The 16,274-nt window shown below is 41.0% G+C and overlaps 1 protein-coding gene across 1 annotated transcript in view; it reads right to left on the bottom strand.

The window, feature by feature from the left end:
- LOC118829881 (neurexin-3-like) overlaps positions 1-16,274 on the bottom strand; it is a 57,210-nt gene that overhangs the window by 15,859 nt on the left and 25,077 nt on the right. The window contains exon 2 of the mRNA XM_036736720.1: positions 4,989-5,006. Within this exon, the coding sequence (XP_036592615.1) occupies positions 4,989-5,006 (18 nt within the window). The remainder of the gene's footprint in view (positions 1-4,988; positions 5,007-16,274) is intronic.

The following is a 16,274-nucleotide window of genomic DNA, read 5'->3' as shown; positions in this document are numbered from 1 at the left end:
GTGATCAAAAAAAGAGCCTAGATATCATCTTTCAAGAAATTATCAAGGAGAACTGCCCTGATATTCTAGAGCCACAGGGCAAAATAGAAATTGAAAGAATCCATCGATCACCTCCTCAAATAGATCCCAAAAAGAAATCTCCTAGGAACATTGTCGCCAAATTCCAGAGCTCCCAGATCAAGGAGAAAATACTGCAAGCAGCCAGAAAGAAACAATTTGAGTATTGTGGAAACCCAATCAGAATAACCCAAGATCTGGCAGCCTCTACATTAAGAGATCGAAGGGCTTGGAATACGATATTCCGGAGGTCAATGGAGCTAGGATTAAAACCTAGAATCACCTACCCAGCAAAATTGAGTATCATGCTCCAAGGCAAAATATGGATTTTCAATAAAATAGAGGACTTTCAACCTTTCTCAGTGAAAAGACCAGAACTGAATAGAAAATTTGACTTTCAAACACAAGAATCAAGAGAAGCATGAAAAGGTAATCAAGAAAAAGAACAAGAAAAAGAAATTGCAAGGGACTTACTAAAGGCGAACTGTTTTGTTGACATTCCCACATGGAAAGATGATGTGTATGATTCATGAGACCTCAGTATTAGGGTAGCTGAAGGGAATATGCATACATATATGTTTATGTATATATATATATGGGTGAATGTGTATGTATGTATATATCTATATGTGTGTATATATATATATATATATATATATAGAGAGAGAGAGAGAGAGAGAGAGAGAGAGAGAGAGATAGGGAGAGGGAGAGAGCAGACACAGGGTGAGTTGAAGATGAAGGGAAGATATCTAAAAGAAATAAAATGAAATTAAGGGATGAGAGAGGAACATACTGAGAGAGGGAGATAAGGAGAGATAGAATGGGATGGATTATCTCCCATAAAGGTGGCAAGAGGAAGCAGTTCTGTGGGAGGAGGGGAGAGGGTGGATGAGGGGGGAATGAGTGAACATTGCTCTCATCAGATTTGGCCTAAGGAGGGAATACCATACATACCCAATTGGGAATCTTACCCCACAGGAAAGAAGAGGGAAGAAGACAAAAAAAAAATGGGGGGGGATGATGGAGGCGAGGGTAGATGGGGGTGGAGGTAGTCAAAAACAAACACTTTCGAAAGGGGACAGGGTCAAGGGAGAAAATTCAATGAAGGGGGATGGGTTGGGAAGGAGCAAAATATAGTTAGTCTTTCACAACATGAGTATTGTGGAAGGGTTATATATAATGATACACATGTGGCCTATGTTGAATTGCTTGACTTCTTAGGGAGGGTGGGTGGGAAGGGAAGAGGGGAGAGAATTTGGAACTCAAAGTTTTAAAAACAGATGTTCAAAAACAAACAAAAATGTTTTTGCATGCAACAAGAAAATAAGACACACAGGCAATGGGGCATAAAAATTTATCTTGCCCTACAAGAAAGGAAGGGAAAAGGGGATGGGAGGGGAGTGGGGTGACAGAGGGGAGCGCTGACTGGGGAACAGGGCAACCAGAATATACACCATCTTGGAGTGGGGGGGAGGGTAGAAATGGGGAGAAAATTTGTAATCCAAACTCTTGTGAAAATCAATGCTGAAAACTAAATATGTTAAATAAATTAAAAAAAAATTTAAAAATAAATAAATAAATACTCTATTCCCTCCCACCCTGACCCTCTCCCCATTAAGGTTTAGCAACTTGCCTAAAGTCACAAGGTAATGTGCAGATGGCAGAGCTGGGATTTGAACTCAGGTCTTTTGACCCCAAGTTGAGCATTCTTTCCATTGTATTCACTGTCCAATTCCCCTGTTTTAGAGATGAGGGAACTGAGGCCAAGATGGATTGAGTAATTTGACCAATGTCAGACAGTAAATAGCATTACCAAGATTTAAATCCAAGTCTCCCAATTCCAAATCCTTTCTACAGTCTTAACCATCGCTAAGACTGGACCCCACGATGCCAGGATTTAAAAATTCAATACCATTCAGTCTGAGACCCACAAAGTTCATGACATGTCCTGCTGTCCAGGAGGGGTATTTTACAGTAGTGTTGCTTATAACTTATCCACTCGGCAAGTAAAATTAATCAATTAATCAATTGGCCCTTCATAGTGTGCCAGCTGCCCATGGGTAAAGAATCACATTAGTTTATAAAATCTCCTATTTGTCTTCCTGAGGGGATTGGGGGAGGGAGAGAATGGAGAACTGTTAAAATTAAAGCTAAAGCATCTCTCTTCAGGAGCCCCACTGACTGGATCCAGATTGCCTGGCAAGGAACGCAGAAAGACAGAGATTGTGAAGTCACCTCATCCAAGGCCAGACTTGCTCAGACTCTAGAGTGAATGAATCAGCTACTGCCATGAAGGCAGAGCCAACTTTGCAGGGTTTTATGTACAGGAGCCACAGATGAGAAGGTTTGAAGAAAAGTTGTTAGAGGGCAACAAAAACTGTCTACAAGCCACATGACCTCAGATGCAACACCACTAGGATATCCCCTAAGTAAAGGTAGATGGGATGTTTCCATATTGTTAAAGAGGGAAACTCCAAGAAGCCATGTTCTGACTGTGGTCACACTATGCCACTAAGGTAGCCAAGCCATTCTGAATTCATCCTTTTCTAGAAACGTCTATTACAGAAAGAATTCAGGAAGGGGGACTTCATTCGATAAAAATGAAAGTAGTAGAACTGGACAAAAGAAGGGAAACTAAGAAATAAAATGAGAGTGCCTATCACAAAGAAAACATTTTATTAACCAGAGCGTACCTGAGAATTAGTGTGCTGTGCTTTAGGGTATTTACCCAGCTAACGAGATCCAGTCCAATCCAACGAGCAGGTATTAAGCACCTACCACATTTACAAGGCATTGTGCTAGGCACTGGCGATGCCAAGAAACAAAAAAAAAAAACAAAAACAAAAACAAAACAAAAAAAAGTCCCTACCCTCAAGTGGCTTATTCAAGTAGAATCCCTCAAGAATACAACATGTAAATATATAATCCAATGAATGGATGGATCACTAAACAAATGAATAAGTGAACACATGCATATATTTACACACGTATGTGTACATATACACATATATGTAAATATACATACCCATATATGAGAGAGAAAGGAAAGGAAGGAGGATAGCCGAGAAGATGAGAGGAAAGAAAAGAGGAGAGGGGAGGGGGAAGAGAAGAAAAGGGAGGGGAAGGAAGGAGAGGGGAGAGGAGGAGAGGGGAGGGGAGTAGAAGGGAGAAGAAAGGAGAGAGGAAGGGAGGAAAGGGGAGGGGAAAGAAAAAGAGGGGAAGGGAAGAGAGGAAGTAGAAAGAAGGAAAGGGAGAGGGGAAGAGAGGGGAGGAGAGGAGAGGAGAGGAGAGGAGAGGAGAGGAGAGGAGAGGAGAGGAGAGGAGAGGAGAGGAGAGGAGAAGAGGGTAGTGGCAATCAGCGAATATTAGTTGTGCCTTAAAGAAATCTATGGATTTTGAAAGGGGCAAGTGAGGAGGAATTGTATTCCAGTGATAGGGAAGCATGTGGGAAGACTCAGAAGCAGTTGAGTGTCAAGAACAGTGAACATCAAGTTGACCGGTTTGAACTAGAACATAGACTACACGAAGGAAGATCATTTAAAACAAACTTGGAAAGCGAGGCCAGGATCTAAATGCTGATCTGAGCAGTTCCTGTCTTGTTCTAGAAGAAATAAGGAGCCACCAAAGGCATTTGAGCACTGAAGTGGCATCATTTTATGTGCATTAGGATGATTGTTTTGGCAGCTGGGTAGAGTTTAGATCAAAGAGGAAGGAGGCTGGAAGCCAGGAGTCCAACTATAAGACTGTTGCGATAGTCCAGGCAAAAGGTGATGAAGTCTTGAACTACTATGGGAACTGTGTATATGGAAAGAAGGGGACACATAAGAGAGACATGGAAGTTGAATTAACAGGATTTGGCAATGGGATGAAGGAGAAGGAAGATTTTATGATTGCAAATCTGGGTGACTGGAAGAATGGGGGATATCTCAATAGAAAATGAGTTTAGAGGAAAGATGGGTGTTAGAAGGGAAGAGGGAAAGACAAGCTCTGTTTTGTTGCGTTTGAGATGCCAACAGGATATCCAGGGAGAGATGTCCAAAAAGCAGTTGATAATTCAGGACTGGTATATCTGGAGATACCTCCAAATATATACCAAATCATAACTGAAGAATGATTTGAAAATAATTTCCCCAAAGCTTTACTTTTCACTTTTTAGATATATCCAACACTCATTAAATAGGGGCTTTCTTCAAGACTCAGTTCAAATCGTATCTTCTGTAATAGGCCTCTTCCAGTCATCTCTACACCTACCCCACCCCACACTTTCCTTCTAAGATTATCTCCAATTTACCCTTTATATATCTTGTTTGCATATAGTTATTTACATACTCTCTCTCCCATTAGAATGTAAGCTCCTTGAGGGCAAGGATTGTATTTTCCTTTCTTTGAAGCCCTAGTACTTAGTTAGCATAGGCCCTGGCACATAATAAGCACTTAGTCAATACTTGTTCACTGACTGAATAGGAAACTTTTTTTCTTTTTTTAAATTAATTTTTTTTATTCTGAATTTAACAAACATAAAAAATGGCATTTCTATATACAAAGACTACATGTGAAAATCAAAACAGAACTATTAAAGAAGGAAACAATTGTATATAACTATATATGCAAACATATATTATAAATATATGTTTATGTGTGTATATGCATATAATTGTGATGGAGATGATATTTTGATTATTTTAAAATAAAGTTATTCAAAATCCAACAAGAATCCACATTATTTAATCCACAGTTGCACCATTTACTAGCCAAGTGGTCTTGGGAAAATAACTCTCTGAAACTGTAATTTTCTTTTAATCTGTAAAATAAAGGTTTTGGACTAGATAAGCTCCAGTGCTAAAAATCTTCTCTGATACCACTCCCCAGGAAAAACATGCATACCCAAAAGAAGAAAAGGATTCTCTCCTCACTGAAACATAAAGACTTACCTGGATTTTGACTGACATCTGTTGAAGCATTTCCAAAGGGAGAGAAAGGGAGAGGAAGGAAAGGCGGGAGGGAGGAAAAAAGAAAGAAGAGAATTAGCAGCACACACACACAGCAGCCCTGTATGTCCTTGCATGGCTGTGGAGCTCATGCAAGACTCAAAGACTGTTCAGTTTCTGAGGAGTTAGCTCTGTCCTTCACCCAAAAACCACCCATGCAAGCTGAGGGTTCCAAGATCCCCTTTCACTGTGCATGTAGCAAGAGAGAGTAGCTTCACATCTGTCCGGAGAGAAGTAGTCCTGGAAACAGATAGCGCTCCAGAGAGCAAAGCCAGACCTGAAATCAGCAAGAATATTGGTTAAAATATTCTCATCGGCATGACAATCACAAAACACAAATCTGTTTCACCCACGAGACAGGACGTTGCATGTAAATTCAAGCAAGTTTCCAGAGCAGAGAAAAAAAATAATACTAAGGCATTCCCATTGGAAACTAGAGAAAAGGAGTCACATGAATTTAGGACAAGTTGTAGGGCTGTTGGCCACCCAGTCCTGAAGGACAGGACAACAAGCATCTCTTTTAATTCACTCCCAGTGTTCCTAGTGACCATCCTTCATCACAGACAGCAATATGGGTGAACTGAACATTCCCATTTAATTCTTCTCACTTTTTAACAGCAAAGACAGGAATCATCATTTTAAGCCAAATCTGGCATACACAAATAAACATCACTGGATAAAACCATATCAATTAGCAACAAGTTTATTGCTCAGAGACCACCAAAATTTGGAAAGGTTCATCTTCCTAGGTTGGCCAAAGGGTAAGGTGTTTGTTTTGGCCACAGTAAGTATTAGAGGACATCTTTCTAAGCTTAGGAAGGCTTACCATTAATGGAGAAGGAAACCACTGACTAGCTGTGCTTGTCATTTAAGCTCATAGAATTTTTAAGTTGAAAGTGACCTTAAAGATAACTTAGCCCTTCTTCACTCCAAAAATGGGAAAACTCATGGCTTTTAATGTTATTTACCCCCTTATTTAGGTCAGCTACGTGGTAGAGTAGATAGAGTGCTGGGTCTAGAGTTAGGAAGACTCATCTTCCTGAGTTCAAATTTGGCCTCAGCTACTTCTTAGATGTGTGACCCTGGGCAAGTCACTTAACCCTGTTTGCCTCAGGAAAATCTGGAAAATGAGCTGGAGAAGGAAATGGTAAACCACTCCACTGTCTTTGCCAAGAATACCCCAAAGGGGGTCACAACCGGAAAACTACTGAACAATAAGCCCCCTTACTTATAGTGATTATGTCAAATGACTGGAGTGAGGAAAACCAACTCCTCCCATCCACACACAGTAGTTAGTACAAGAACCAGAGCTCACTAAATCTAAAACATCTTCCACTATATCACACTGCCTTCTATGTGGCCTTGGTTTTCAAGGCTGAATTGCACACCTTGTTCCCGGAAGCTTGGATTCCAAGAGAACTGAGTACAAGGCCAGGTGAGGTCAGAGAGCAGACTTCTTTATTCCCATGTGGGATGACAATATATCTTGTTATAGATGTCTTCCACAAGAAATTTCTGTGCCTCTATTTCCCTTTCTGGATGCAAACGGTAATACCCTTTGTGCCAATAATTAAAATATCTATACAAATAGATAAGACAGTGAATAGAAAATCCTGTGAGGTTTTTCGTTTGTTTGTTTTTGGGTTTTTTTTTTTTTTTTTTGGCAAAAATGGACTATAGTAACATGAGAAGCAACTGAATAAGCCACAAATAGTGGAGGGATAGTGAAAACACCCAGACTGCACTTGGAGCCCCCACCAGTTCATTCCACAATACATATATACCCCAAGGACCTTTAGAGAAGACCTTAAATCATCCTTTGGCAAGAGTCCCTTTCAGATTTACTTCAGAGTTAAAGTTAGGGGTGGAGTGGCAGAAGGGAGGGATAAAGAAGGGGAAACAAAAGAGGTGGGAAGGGAAAACATGTTGCATAAATAACTAAGCAGGGCCATTAACTGTGACTGATTGATTGCTTGAAATAGTGGTCGTTAACCTACTCCTTAATTAAACAGGATAGCAAACTATTTCCATGTGGTCAGAGAGAGCACCCTGGTAGTAATGCCTGCAGTGAGAAGCAGAATAGAGAGCTGGACTTGAATTCAAATCCTGCCTGAGATATTTACTAGCTGTGTGATCCTGGGCAAGTCACTTGATTGCTCTCAACCTCAGTTTCCTTATCTGTAAAATGGAGATAATAATAGCACAATCCTCACAAAATTGTGGTGAGGACCAAGTAATTGTAGTGAGGACCAAATATGTACTCAAAGTGTTTTGCAAACTTTTTTTGTTTAGTCAATTAGTCATGTCCAACTCTTCATGACATCATTTGGGGTTTTCTTGGTCAAGATATTGGAATGGTTTGCCAATTCCTTTTTCAGCTCATTTTACAGATGAGGAAACTGAGGCAAACAAGGTTAAGTGACTTACCAAAGGTCACAAAGCTAAGTAAGAACCTGAAGCCAGATTTGAACTCAAGAAGATGAGTCTTCCTAACTCCAGGCTTGGCACTCTATTTGCTGTGCCACCTAGCTGCCCTTTTGAGAATATAGTGATATGAAAATCTAAGGTATGACGATGATGATGATGATGATGATGATGACTATGTGACCTGCCCAAGGTTGTCATAAGGATCAAATGATATTTGAAAAACACTTAGCACAATAATTGGCATATAGTAGGTGTTTAATAAATGCATGTTCCCTTCCCTTTCTTTTCTTTCCCTCCCACCTTCCTTTCCACTTATCCAAATTCTACTCATTCCATCCAGACCCAGCTCAAGTCCCACTTACTCCAGAAGGATGTCACTGGACACTCCAACTCTTCTTGCTGTCAGCCTTCTCTAAATTACCATGACACTTGTAGTATATACCACAGAATCAATTGAAAAATTAATTAATATTTATTAAGTACCTAATATGTACCAGGTACTGTGTTAAATGCTGGGGATACGAGAGACAGAGAGGGGGAGAGAGAGAGAGAGAGAGAGAGAGAGAGAGAGAGAGGGAGAGAGAGAGAGAGAGGGAGAGAAAGAAACAGAGAGAGAGACAGAGACAGAGAGAAGACAGTCACTGCCCTCAAGGAGCTTACTATCTAATGGGGGATGATCATCTGTTTAATTACATACCAGCACATATTATTCTAGTTGTTTCATATATTTGAGCCTTATCTCCCTGTGCTGTACACAGGGTCATGGAATTGAGATCTGGAAGAGGCTTTAGTGGTCGTCTACTCTGACCTGCTCATTTTACAGTGAGGAAACTAAGAACCAGAGAAGTTAACACAGGTAATAACAGGAAAGCTAGGGTTTAAACCTAGATCCTCTGGTTCCAGATCCAAGGTACTTTCCACTGTATAACACTGCTTCCCAGAGCGCATAGCAGACAGTCAATAAATATTTGATTAATTGAAATTCATCAATAAGTACCTACTATGTGCCAAGAACTGTGGTAGGACTGGGAACTACAAAGACAAAAATGAAACAGTTCCTGTATCAAGGATCTTAACATTTTATGGAGTGGGAGATGGGGCAGGGGGAAGGAGGAAGAGGAGGATGGGGGAGATAGCACGTGCACCCATGAGTATGTACAAATTAGTTTTGGATTGGACCTGATATTTCATCAGTGCATGGCAGTCTCAACATGGAACTCACTCCATCAAAGCAGATGGGCACCTACTTTTCAACTTAGCATCTTAAAGAGTTGCCTGGGACACTAAAAGGTTTAGTGACTTATCCATGGTCCGCTAGTCATTATCTGAAGTGGAACTTGAATTTGGGTCTTTCTTTTTTTTTAATTAATTCATTTTTGGTTTCTTTCTGGTGGTTCATTCCATTGGTTATAACTCTTCTTTACAACTTGACTATTGTGAAAATATGTTTAATGCGAAGGTATGTGCAGAACCTATATCAGATTACAAGCTGTCTTGGGTGGGGAGCGGGGAGGAAATTTGGAACTCAAAAACTTGTAGGACTGAACGTTGTAAACTAAAAACAAATAAATTTAAAAGGGGGAAAAAAAGAAAGTTGGGTCTTTCTAAGACTGACTTTCTATCCACTACATCATTATGCCCATGTCCAAAAGGAGGAATTAAAAAGACTGCTGCAGTTTAGAACTATTAAAAAGTGCACTAAGACTTTTGGGACACCCACTCTTTGTTGTTGATCTCCATCCTTCATTTTCAAAGAGGATCAATGACTTCACCAGTTATGTCTAGACTTGTCCTGAATTGGATTTAAGGGAGGCAGAGCTGCTAAAAGAAAACCCTGTATCAACAACGATAGTACAAGGTAAAATGGGCAAGGTGGGGGGAGGAGGGAACAGAGGAGGAAGATGGAGGAGGAGCTAGCCTGATCAGGAAAGACCAGAAAAGATAGTATAACCTACTCTTTAGCTACCTGTTTCAGAAAAGTCACAGAGAAAACTGAGTTAGCAAAGCAGGAGGAGAGGGGAAAAGCCCACCCTTCTCCATGTCTCCTCAGCATTACATAGTCTACCCAAAATCAAGATATCTTTTTAATTCCTGACACTCAGTTCACTAGCTCTTAACAAACGTAACTCGAATAAGAGGCTTTTTTACTCAATTACAAAATTTCAAAGTGGTAAAAAAAAAAAAAAAATCCTTGATTTTACTGGGTCTCTCCAGTGCATTCCTCCCACCCCATCACAGAAGTGTCATCTCTGCCATTAATGGTCATCAGCAAGGCCATTTCTCTGTCCTCTCTTCCTCTTTATGTTATTCATTAGGCTCAGTTATCTCAGAATCACTGAAGGTTAGAGCTGGAAGGAACCTTAGAAGTTGAATCCAATTTAATTTTATACAATAACAAAACTGATGACCAAAGAATTAAAATGACTTGCCCAAGGTCACACAGCTAGTAAATGACAGACCCAGGGACTCAACCCCAAGGTGCTTGATTCTTCTATATCCAAGTGCAAACTCCATGGTCTCTTTCAGTTCCAAAACAGATGAAACCGTAACTCTCCTAGTTCCCACCTGAACTACCATCCCATACCGCATGAATGAACTTGGCGGTCAGAAAGAGCACAGAAGGGAAAAGGTTCTAAATCTGAAGTGTTCTGTAGGTATATCAGAATCAAACCCTCAGAGACCCCACCTGGTGAACTGTGCCTCAGGTCTGACCTATTTTTCTTGGAGAGAAAATAGAATATAGATTTAGATGCAGCAGTACTCTGGAAACTGCAGGGTGAGCCGTGTGAGAAAACAAAACATCAGGGGAAGGAAACCTGTAAATGGGCTAGGGGAGAGCACAGAAGTTGTGCTACCCAAATCAGGTTAAACTGACTTACTGATTTACTGCTCTTCTTCCCTTTTCTCCTCCATTTTAAAAAACGAACAAACAAAAATTTCCTTTGGCCAATCTCTGGGGGGAAATTTATATTCCCCACATGTGGGAATATCCCAAGAGCACAATAGGGTTTTAGTAGGACATGTTGTTGTTCAGTTATGCCTGATTCTTCATGACCCCATTTGAGGTTTTCTTGGCAAAGATACTGGAATGGTTTGCCACTTCCTTCTCCAGCTCATTTGGCACATGAGGAAACTGAGGCAAACAGGGTTAAGTGACTTGCCCAGGGTCACACAGCTAGGAAACATCTGAGACTGGATTTGAATTCAGGTCTTCCTGATGCCAGGGATCTGCACCACTCAGCTGCCCTTTTTAGTAGAACTAATCAGCCTCAAAATTTGCATATTTTTACCTTCCTTTGCTCCAAGGTCTGAGGAGAACTTATCAGTTATATTGGCATCTCTCCCTATGCCTCAGCCTGCCCAGTTAGAAAATGCACCCCAAAACTGAATTAGATAGGGCAGAGATTAAAGAACCCATGTCCAAGGAACAGGCTTTGAGTATGGCAGATAGATGGAAGTGTCAAAGACTTCCTGCTGAGTATCATGCGGAGCCAGAGAAGAGAAGCCAGGAGATGAAAAGGGCAAAAACTGGCTTCTCCATTCCCCCTCTAATTCCCACCTACCTCTCTTTCCCTTGGGGAGAGTAAGGAGCAAGATAATTCCCTTTGCTTCAAGAACAAACAAGGAAGCATAGAGACCTCCCAGCCACAACCTAAAGAAAACTTCCACTAGAGGAAGGTCTTCCTTTCCAATATTCCAGGGATTTTTTCACTTTCTCTTTATTTGAGCTCTTCAAATAGAGGGAGATTTGTGAGGATACAAAAGGCAGGGCGGTGTTAGCTCTTTTCCTACACCCAAGAGCCCATTTAGCACGCCCCTAAAGAGAGCTAGCCCTGGGGCCCCAGGGCTGTTTGCTTTTGTTCTCTGGTGCTAACGACTCCAGATTGCAAAACCCAGCAGTGGGGTGGCCAATTTTGTCAGGTGCATCCCAGCTGGAGTAAAGGAGAGAGTGAGATCCGGGAGGAATGAAAAACCCTTCGAGGAACAAAGCAGATATTCCTGCATCGGGTCACTCCAGTGCCTCTAATGTGAATGTCTTTGGGGGAGCTAAAAGAGTTGTAGTGATTTTAGCTCGGGGGAATAGTACTTGATTGACAGATAGAAAGAAAAGCATCCCTTCTATTGAGGCTACCGAGATGGACAGGTATCAGTGTAGGCTGCGTCCCTGTGATGTCCCCTTCCTAGGTTTCTCAAAGTTGACTCACTGGCCATATATTTAAGGCAATTTGCAGGCCTTATAGGATGCTACAAATGCTATTATTCCTCTCACACTGCATTTCAATATATGCCTAATAACCACAGCACTGGTTTGTGAGCTCCAGGAGGCCAGGGTCAATCTCTATCTTATTAAACGTGTATACTTTTCCTAGCCCCAGACTGCTTCACTTTATTTTTTTTTTAGTAGGGGATTGGAGGGGACAGGAGCAGGGTCTAGACTTGTGATTTCGATAGTATAAGGAATTCTCAGTATGGAGACTTCCTCCACCAATCTCATTCAGGAACTCATCTGCAACTTATAGTCTTATAATGTTGTCTGGGGCAAAGGTTAAGTGACAATAATAATGGCTGGCAGAGTATCTATAGCTACAATTAGTGTTTTAAGCAAATGTAAAAAAAAAAATTGTTTTTTAAGATATATAGGTGATGGGGTATAGAAATCTGTCTTGCCCTACAAGAAAGTAAGGGGAAAGGGGATGGTGGGAATGGGGTGACAGAAGGGAGGACAGACTGGGGAAAGCGGAAATCAGAATACATGCTGTCTTGGGGTGGGGGAGAGGGTAGAGATGGGGAGAAAATTTGTAACTCAAAATCTTGTGGAAATGAATGTTGAAAACTAAAAAAAAATTAAAATTATATAGTGCTTTAAGATTTGCAAAGTACTTTACAAAGATTATCTAAATTCATCCTCACAATGACTCTGGGAGATAGATACTTTTATTATCCCCATTTTACAAATGAGGAAACCAAGGCAGACAGAGATCAGGTGACTTGCCCAGAGGACATCAGAGGCCAGAATTAAACTCAGGTCTTCCTGACTCTAAGTTCAGCAATCTATCCACAGCACCACCTAGTTACAAACTTCAATGACTTACCCAAGGTTGCATAATTAGTAGAAACAGAACTTGAACCCAGATCTTTCTGATCCTAAGGTTGGCCCCCAGTCATGGCACTTTGCTGCCTCTTGCTTTGCACTCAAAAAACAATAAATTTTTGTTGCAATTTAAAGAAAGGGTCAAAGCTGAGATTCCCAGGATCTTTATAGTGGAAAAGCATTTCAGGGCCACAGCAAATCAGGTTGGACTCTTGCTCACAAGGAAAAGGGACTAGGTCAATTAGCTAGCCAAACACTGCCTTAAAATTTACCTGGGGTCCCACCTGAACTCATGAAGGGGTAGATATAAGCTTCCTGAGTGTAGAGGCTCTTTCAAATCTGCCTTTGTATTACCAATGACCAGCACAATGCCTGGCACATAGTAGGTGTTTAACAGATATTTGTGGAAGGAAGGAAAGGAGAGAGGGAGGGAGGGAAGGAGGAATGAAGGGAAAAAAGTCTTCAAAGGAGGCAGGATGACCTACTAGGCAGAGATGTGGCTATGCCTCATTGGAAAATAAGAAAACAAAACAGAGCTAGTCTGACCTAAATAAGAAGACTCTCCATCATCTGTTGAGACAGGAAAGGGTTAGGTCATGCCAAGGGAAACAAATTACTAGATATCTTTATTCCAGAAGCATATTTCCCCATATATTTCCATTCCTTCAATTCCTCTGCATCCTGGTCACTATGCTATTTTGTCTGCATATTTTTCTTGAGGGCCAAAAACTGTAGCCCACTCTCCCAAGTTTTTTATGACGATAGGGACAGTTCTTTCTATACCAATGTCAGGTACTGCATCAACATTATAAAAAGGGACTGTTATATTCTCTCCAGGACTTATAGCCATCCCCTCTAGAGGATTAAGGAGGAGGTGGAAGGGGCAATTTATGATTAATATGAGATAGGACTTGGGTCCATTCTAAGGATATTTGTGCTTAAACCCTTTCACTGACAGAGTGTCCATGCTGCAAGTAGGAGGTGTCTTAAGCATCGTTAAGCTAAGGGAAGGATGTTAAGATCATAAATTTAGAGCTGAGATAGACCCAAAGAATTATGGTGTTTAACTCTCTCATTTTTGAAATTCAGCAGCTGAGGTCTGTAGAGGTTAAATGATTTTTTTCCAAGTCCATACAAGTATCAAAGTCAGGATTTGAATCCAGGTGCTCTGACACCATTTCCGCTGCAACACAATGGTAGTGGAAGAAATGGTTCAGTCACCTGATGTGGCATCAAAAGTAATGAGGTTCTATGTCCTTTTTCTTTCTGGTATAGAAGAGCAATTCAGTGCAAAAAAAAAAAAAAGAGTCTGGGAGGGATTTATTCTAGAGCAGAGGTTCTTAACCTGGGATCCAAGAGCCTGTGGATAGAATTCAGAGGGTCCATGAATGTGGTTGGGAAAACAAAAATGATGTCTTTATTTTCACTAACGTTTGGCTCCCTTTGTAATCTAATGCATTTTATTTTATTCATTTAAAAACATTATTCTGAGAAGTCCATAGGGTTCAGTAGATTTCCAAAGGGGTCCACTGCCAAAAAAAAAAATAAAGAGGTTGAGAACCCCTGCTCTGGGAGGTGGCCACAAGGCACAGCCATCTCCCTTTGACCTCCACCAATTTGAACAAGGGCATTCTGGGTAAAAGCTCACAAATCTCCATTTTGGAAAATAAGGATCTTTCTTCCTTGAGATCCCTTTTCTCTACTGGAATAGCAATCCAAGACTGTTGTTCTTCAAGGTAAAGGGGTGATTAATGTATAATCAAAACAAAACGATCCAAGAGAATGAATATTGTCAACTGTCTTAATAGTAAATTTCTTTTGATAAGAAGCTCTAGACACTCTATGCTTTTTAAAACAGCTTTGGAATGGGGATGAGGGAAGGTAAGAAGATCTAAGCATGATTTCAAAAGCCCCATTTCAGAATGTTCCAACCAGGCAATGAATATTTATTTTTAGATGTTTTGATTTAATTCATATTTCCAAACATCTATTAAGGACCTAATAGGATCAGGGCACTGTGATTTGGGAAAAAATCGTTCAGGTTTTCCTAAATCTTCAAATTCATAATTTTTATTGTCAATCATGGTTCCTGCTTTCTGATGGCATTAGGGTTAATTCAGAATCTATTTAAGGAGCCAATAGAAGAAGCAAGGGGGCAGCTAGGTAGAACAGTGGATAGAGTGCTGGGCCTGAGGTCTGGAAGACTCCTCTTCCTGAGTTCAAATCTGGCCTCAGACACCACTATCTGCGTTATGCTGGGCAAGTCACTTAATCCTGTTTGCCTCAGTTTCCTCATCAGTAAATTGAACAGGAGAGGGAAATGGCAAACCATGCTAGTACCTTGGCCAAGAAAACCCCAAATGGGGATATGGAGAGTCAGACATGACTGAAATGACTGAACAACAACAAAAAACCAATGGCCTTTTCTCATCCCTCATCTTTCTTGGTCACTTTCGTGGTATTTGACACCAGCCTATCCTGAATATTCTCTCCTTCCTGAGTTTTTGTGGGACTGCTTTATCCCGATTCACTTCCTACCCATGGGACTGGTCCTTCTTGGCCTCCTTTGCAGGTTCATCACAAAATCAAAGATTTAGAATGGACCGGAGAGGTCAGCTCATCCTTTACTTCACAGATGAGGAACCAAAAGCCCTGGGAGATTTGGTGACTTGTCTAAGGTAACACAAGTAATCAAAATCAGAGACAGGATTTGAATCCAGGTCCTTTGACTCCAGAGGCAGTGCTCTTTCTACTACACATCATTCGTATTCTGACTCTTTGAAACCCCTTTTGGGTTTCATTTTGTTAAGTTTTTTAAGCAGTTTGTATTTCCTTTTCCAGCTTCTTTTAGAGATGAGGAAATTGAGGCAAACAGGGTTAAGTGACTTACCCAGGGTCACATAGCTCAGAAGTGTCTGAGGCCAGATTTGAACCAAGATCTTCCTGACTCTAGACCTGGCGCGCTATCCACTGTGCAACCTAACTGCCCTAGGCTTTTATTACCTCTCAACTAGAATATTCAAATATTTTAATAGCCTCGTAATTTATCTCCTGGATCCAGACTCTCCCCTCTCCACACAACTACCAAACGGATATTCTTAAAGCCCAGGTTTGACTACATTTCTCCTCTACTCAAGAAGTTTGAGTGAGTCCCTCTTGCTTTTGGATTAAAATGCAAATTCCTCTTTTGGACACTTAAAATCCTTTTCTGTCTGGGTCTAGCCTATCTTTGCAGGATAATGACACATTGATCACCTTTATACAACTTCCAGCTAAAATAGTCTGCTTACTATTTCTGTGTATAATATCTCCCACTTACCTCTCTTTGCACAGGTCATCTATCTCTCATGCCTGGAATGCTCTCCTTCCTTAACTCGTGGAAGCCCTGGCTCCCTGCATTGTTGTTGTTTCACCATTTTCAGTCATATCCAGCTCTTTGTGACCCCCTTCTGGGGTTTTCTTGGCAGAGATACTAGAATGGTTTTCCATTTCCTTCTCCGACTCATTTTACAGATGAGGAAACTGAGGCAAATGGGGTTAAGTGACTCGCCCAGGGTCACACAGCTAGTAAGTGTCTGAGTTCAGATCCGAACTCAGGTCTTCCTGACTCCAGACCCACCACACTATCTACTGCCCCACCTACCTGCCCAAGATTCAGAAAAAAATGTCACTTCCTTCAAGAGACCTTTTGAGATTCTCCCATCTCAATC

Source organism: Trichosurus vulpecula, chromosome 8 (genome assembly GCF_011100635.1).
Source record: "Trichosurus vulpecula isolate mTriVul1 chromosome 8, mTriVul1.pri, whole genome shotgun sequence".
Classification (NCBI taxonomy): Eukaryota; Metazoa; Chordata; class Mammalia; order Diprotodontia; family Phalangeridae; genus Trichosurus; species Trichosurus vulpecula.
This window is presented reverse-complemented; position numbering and strand designations above follow the sequence as displayed.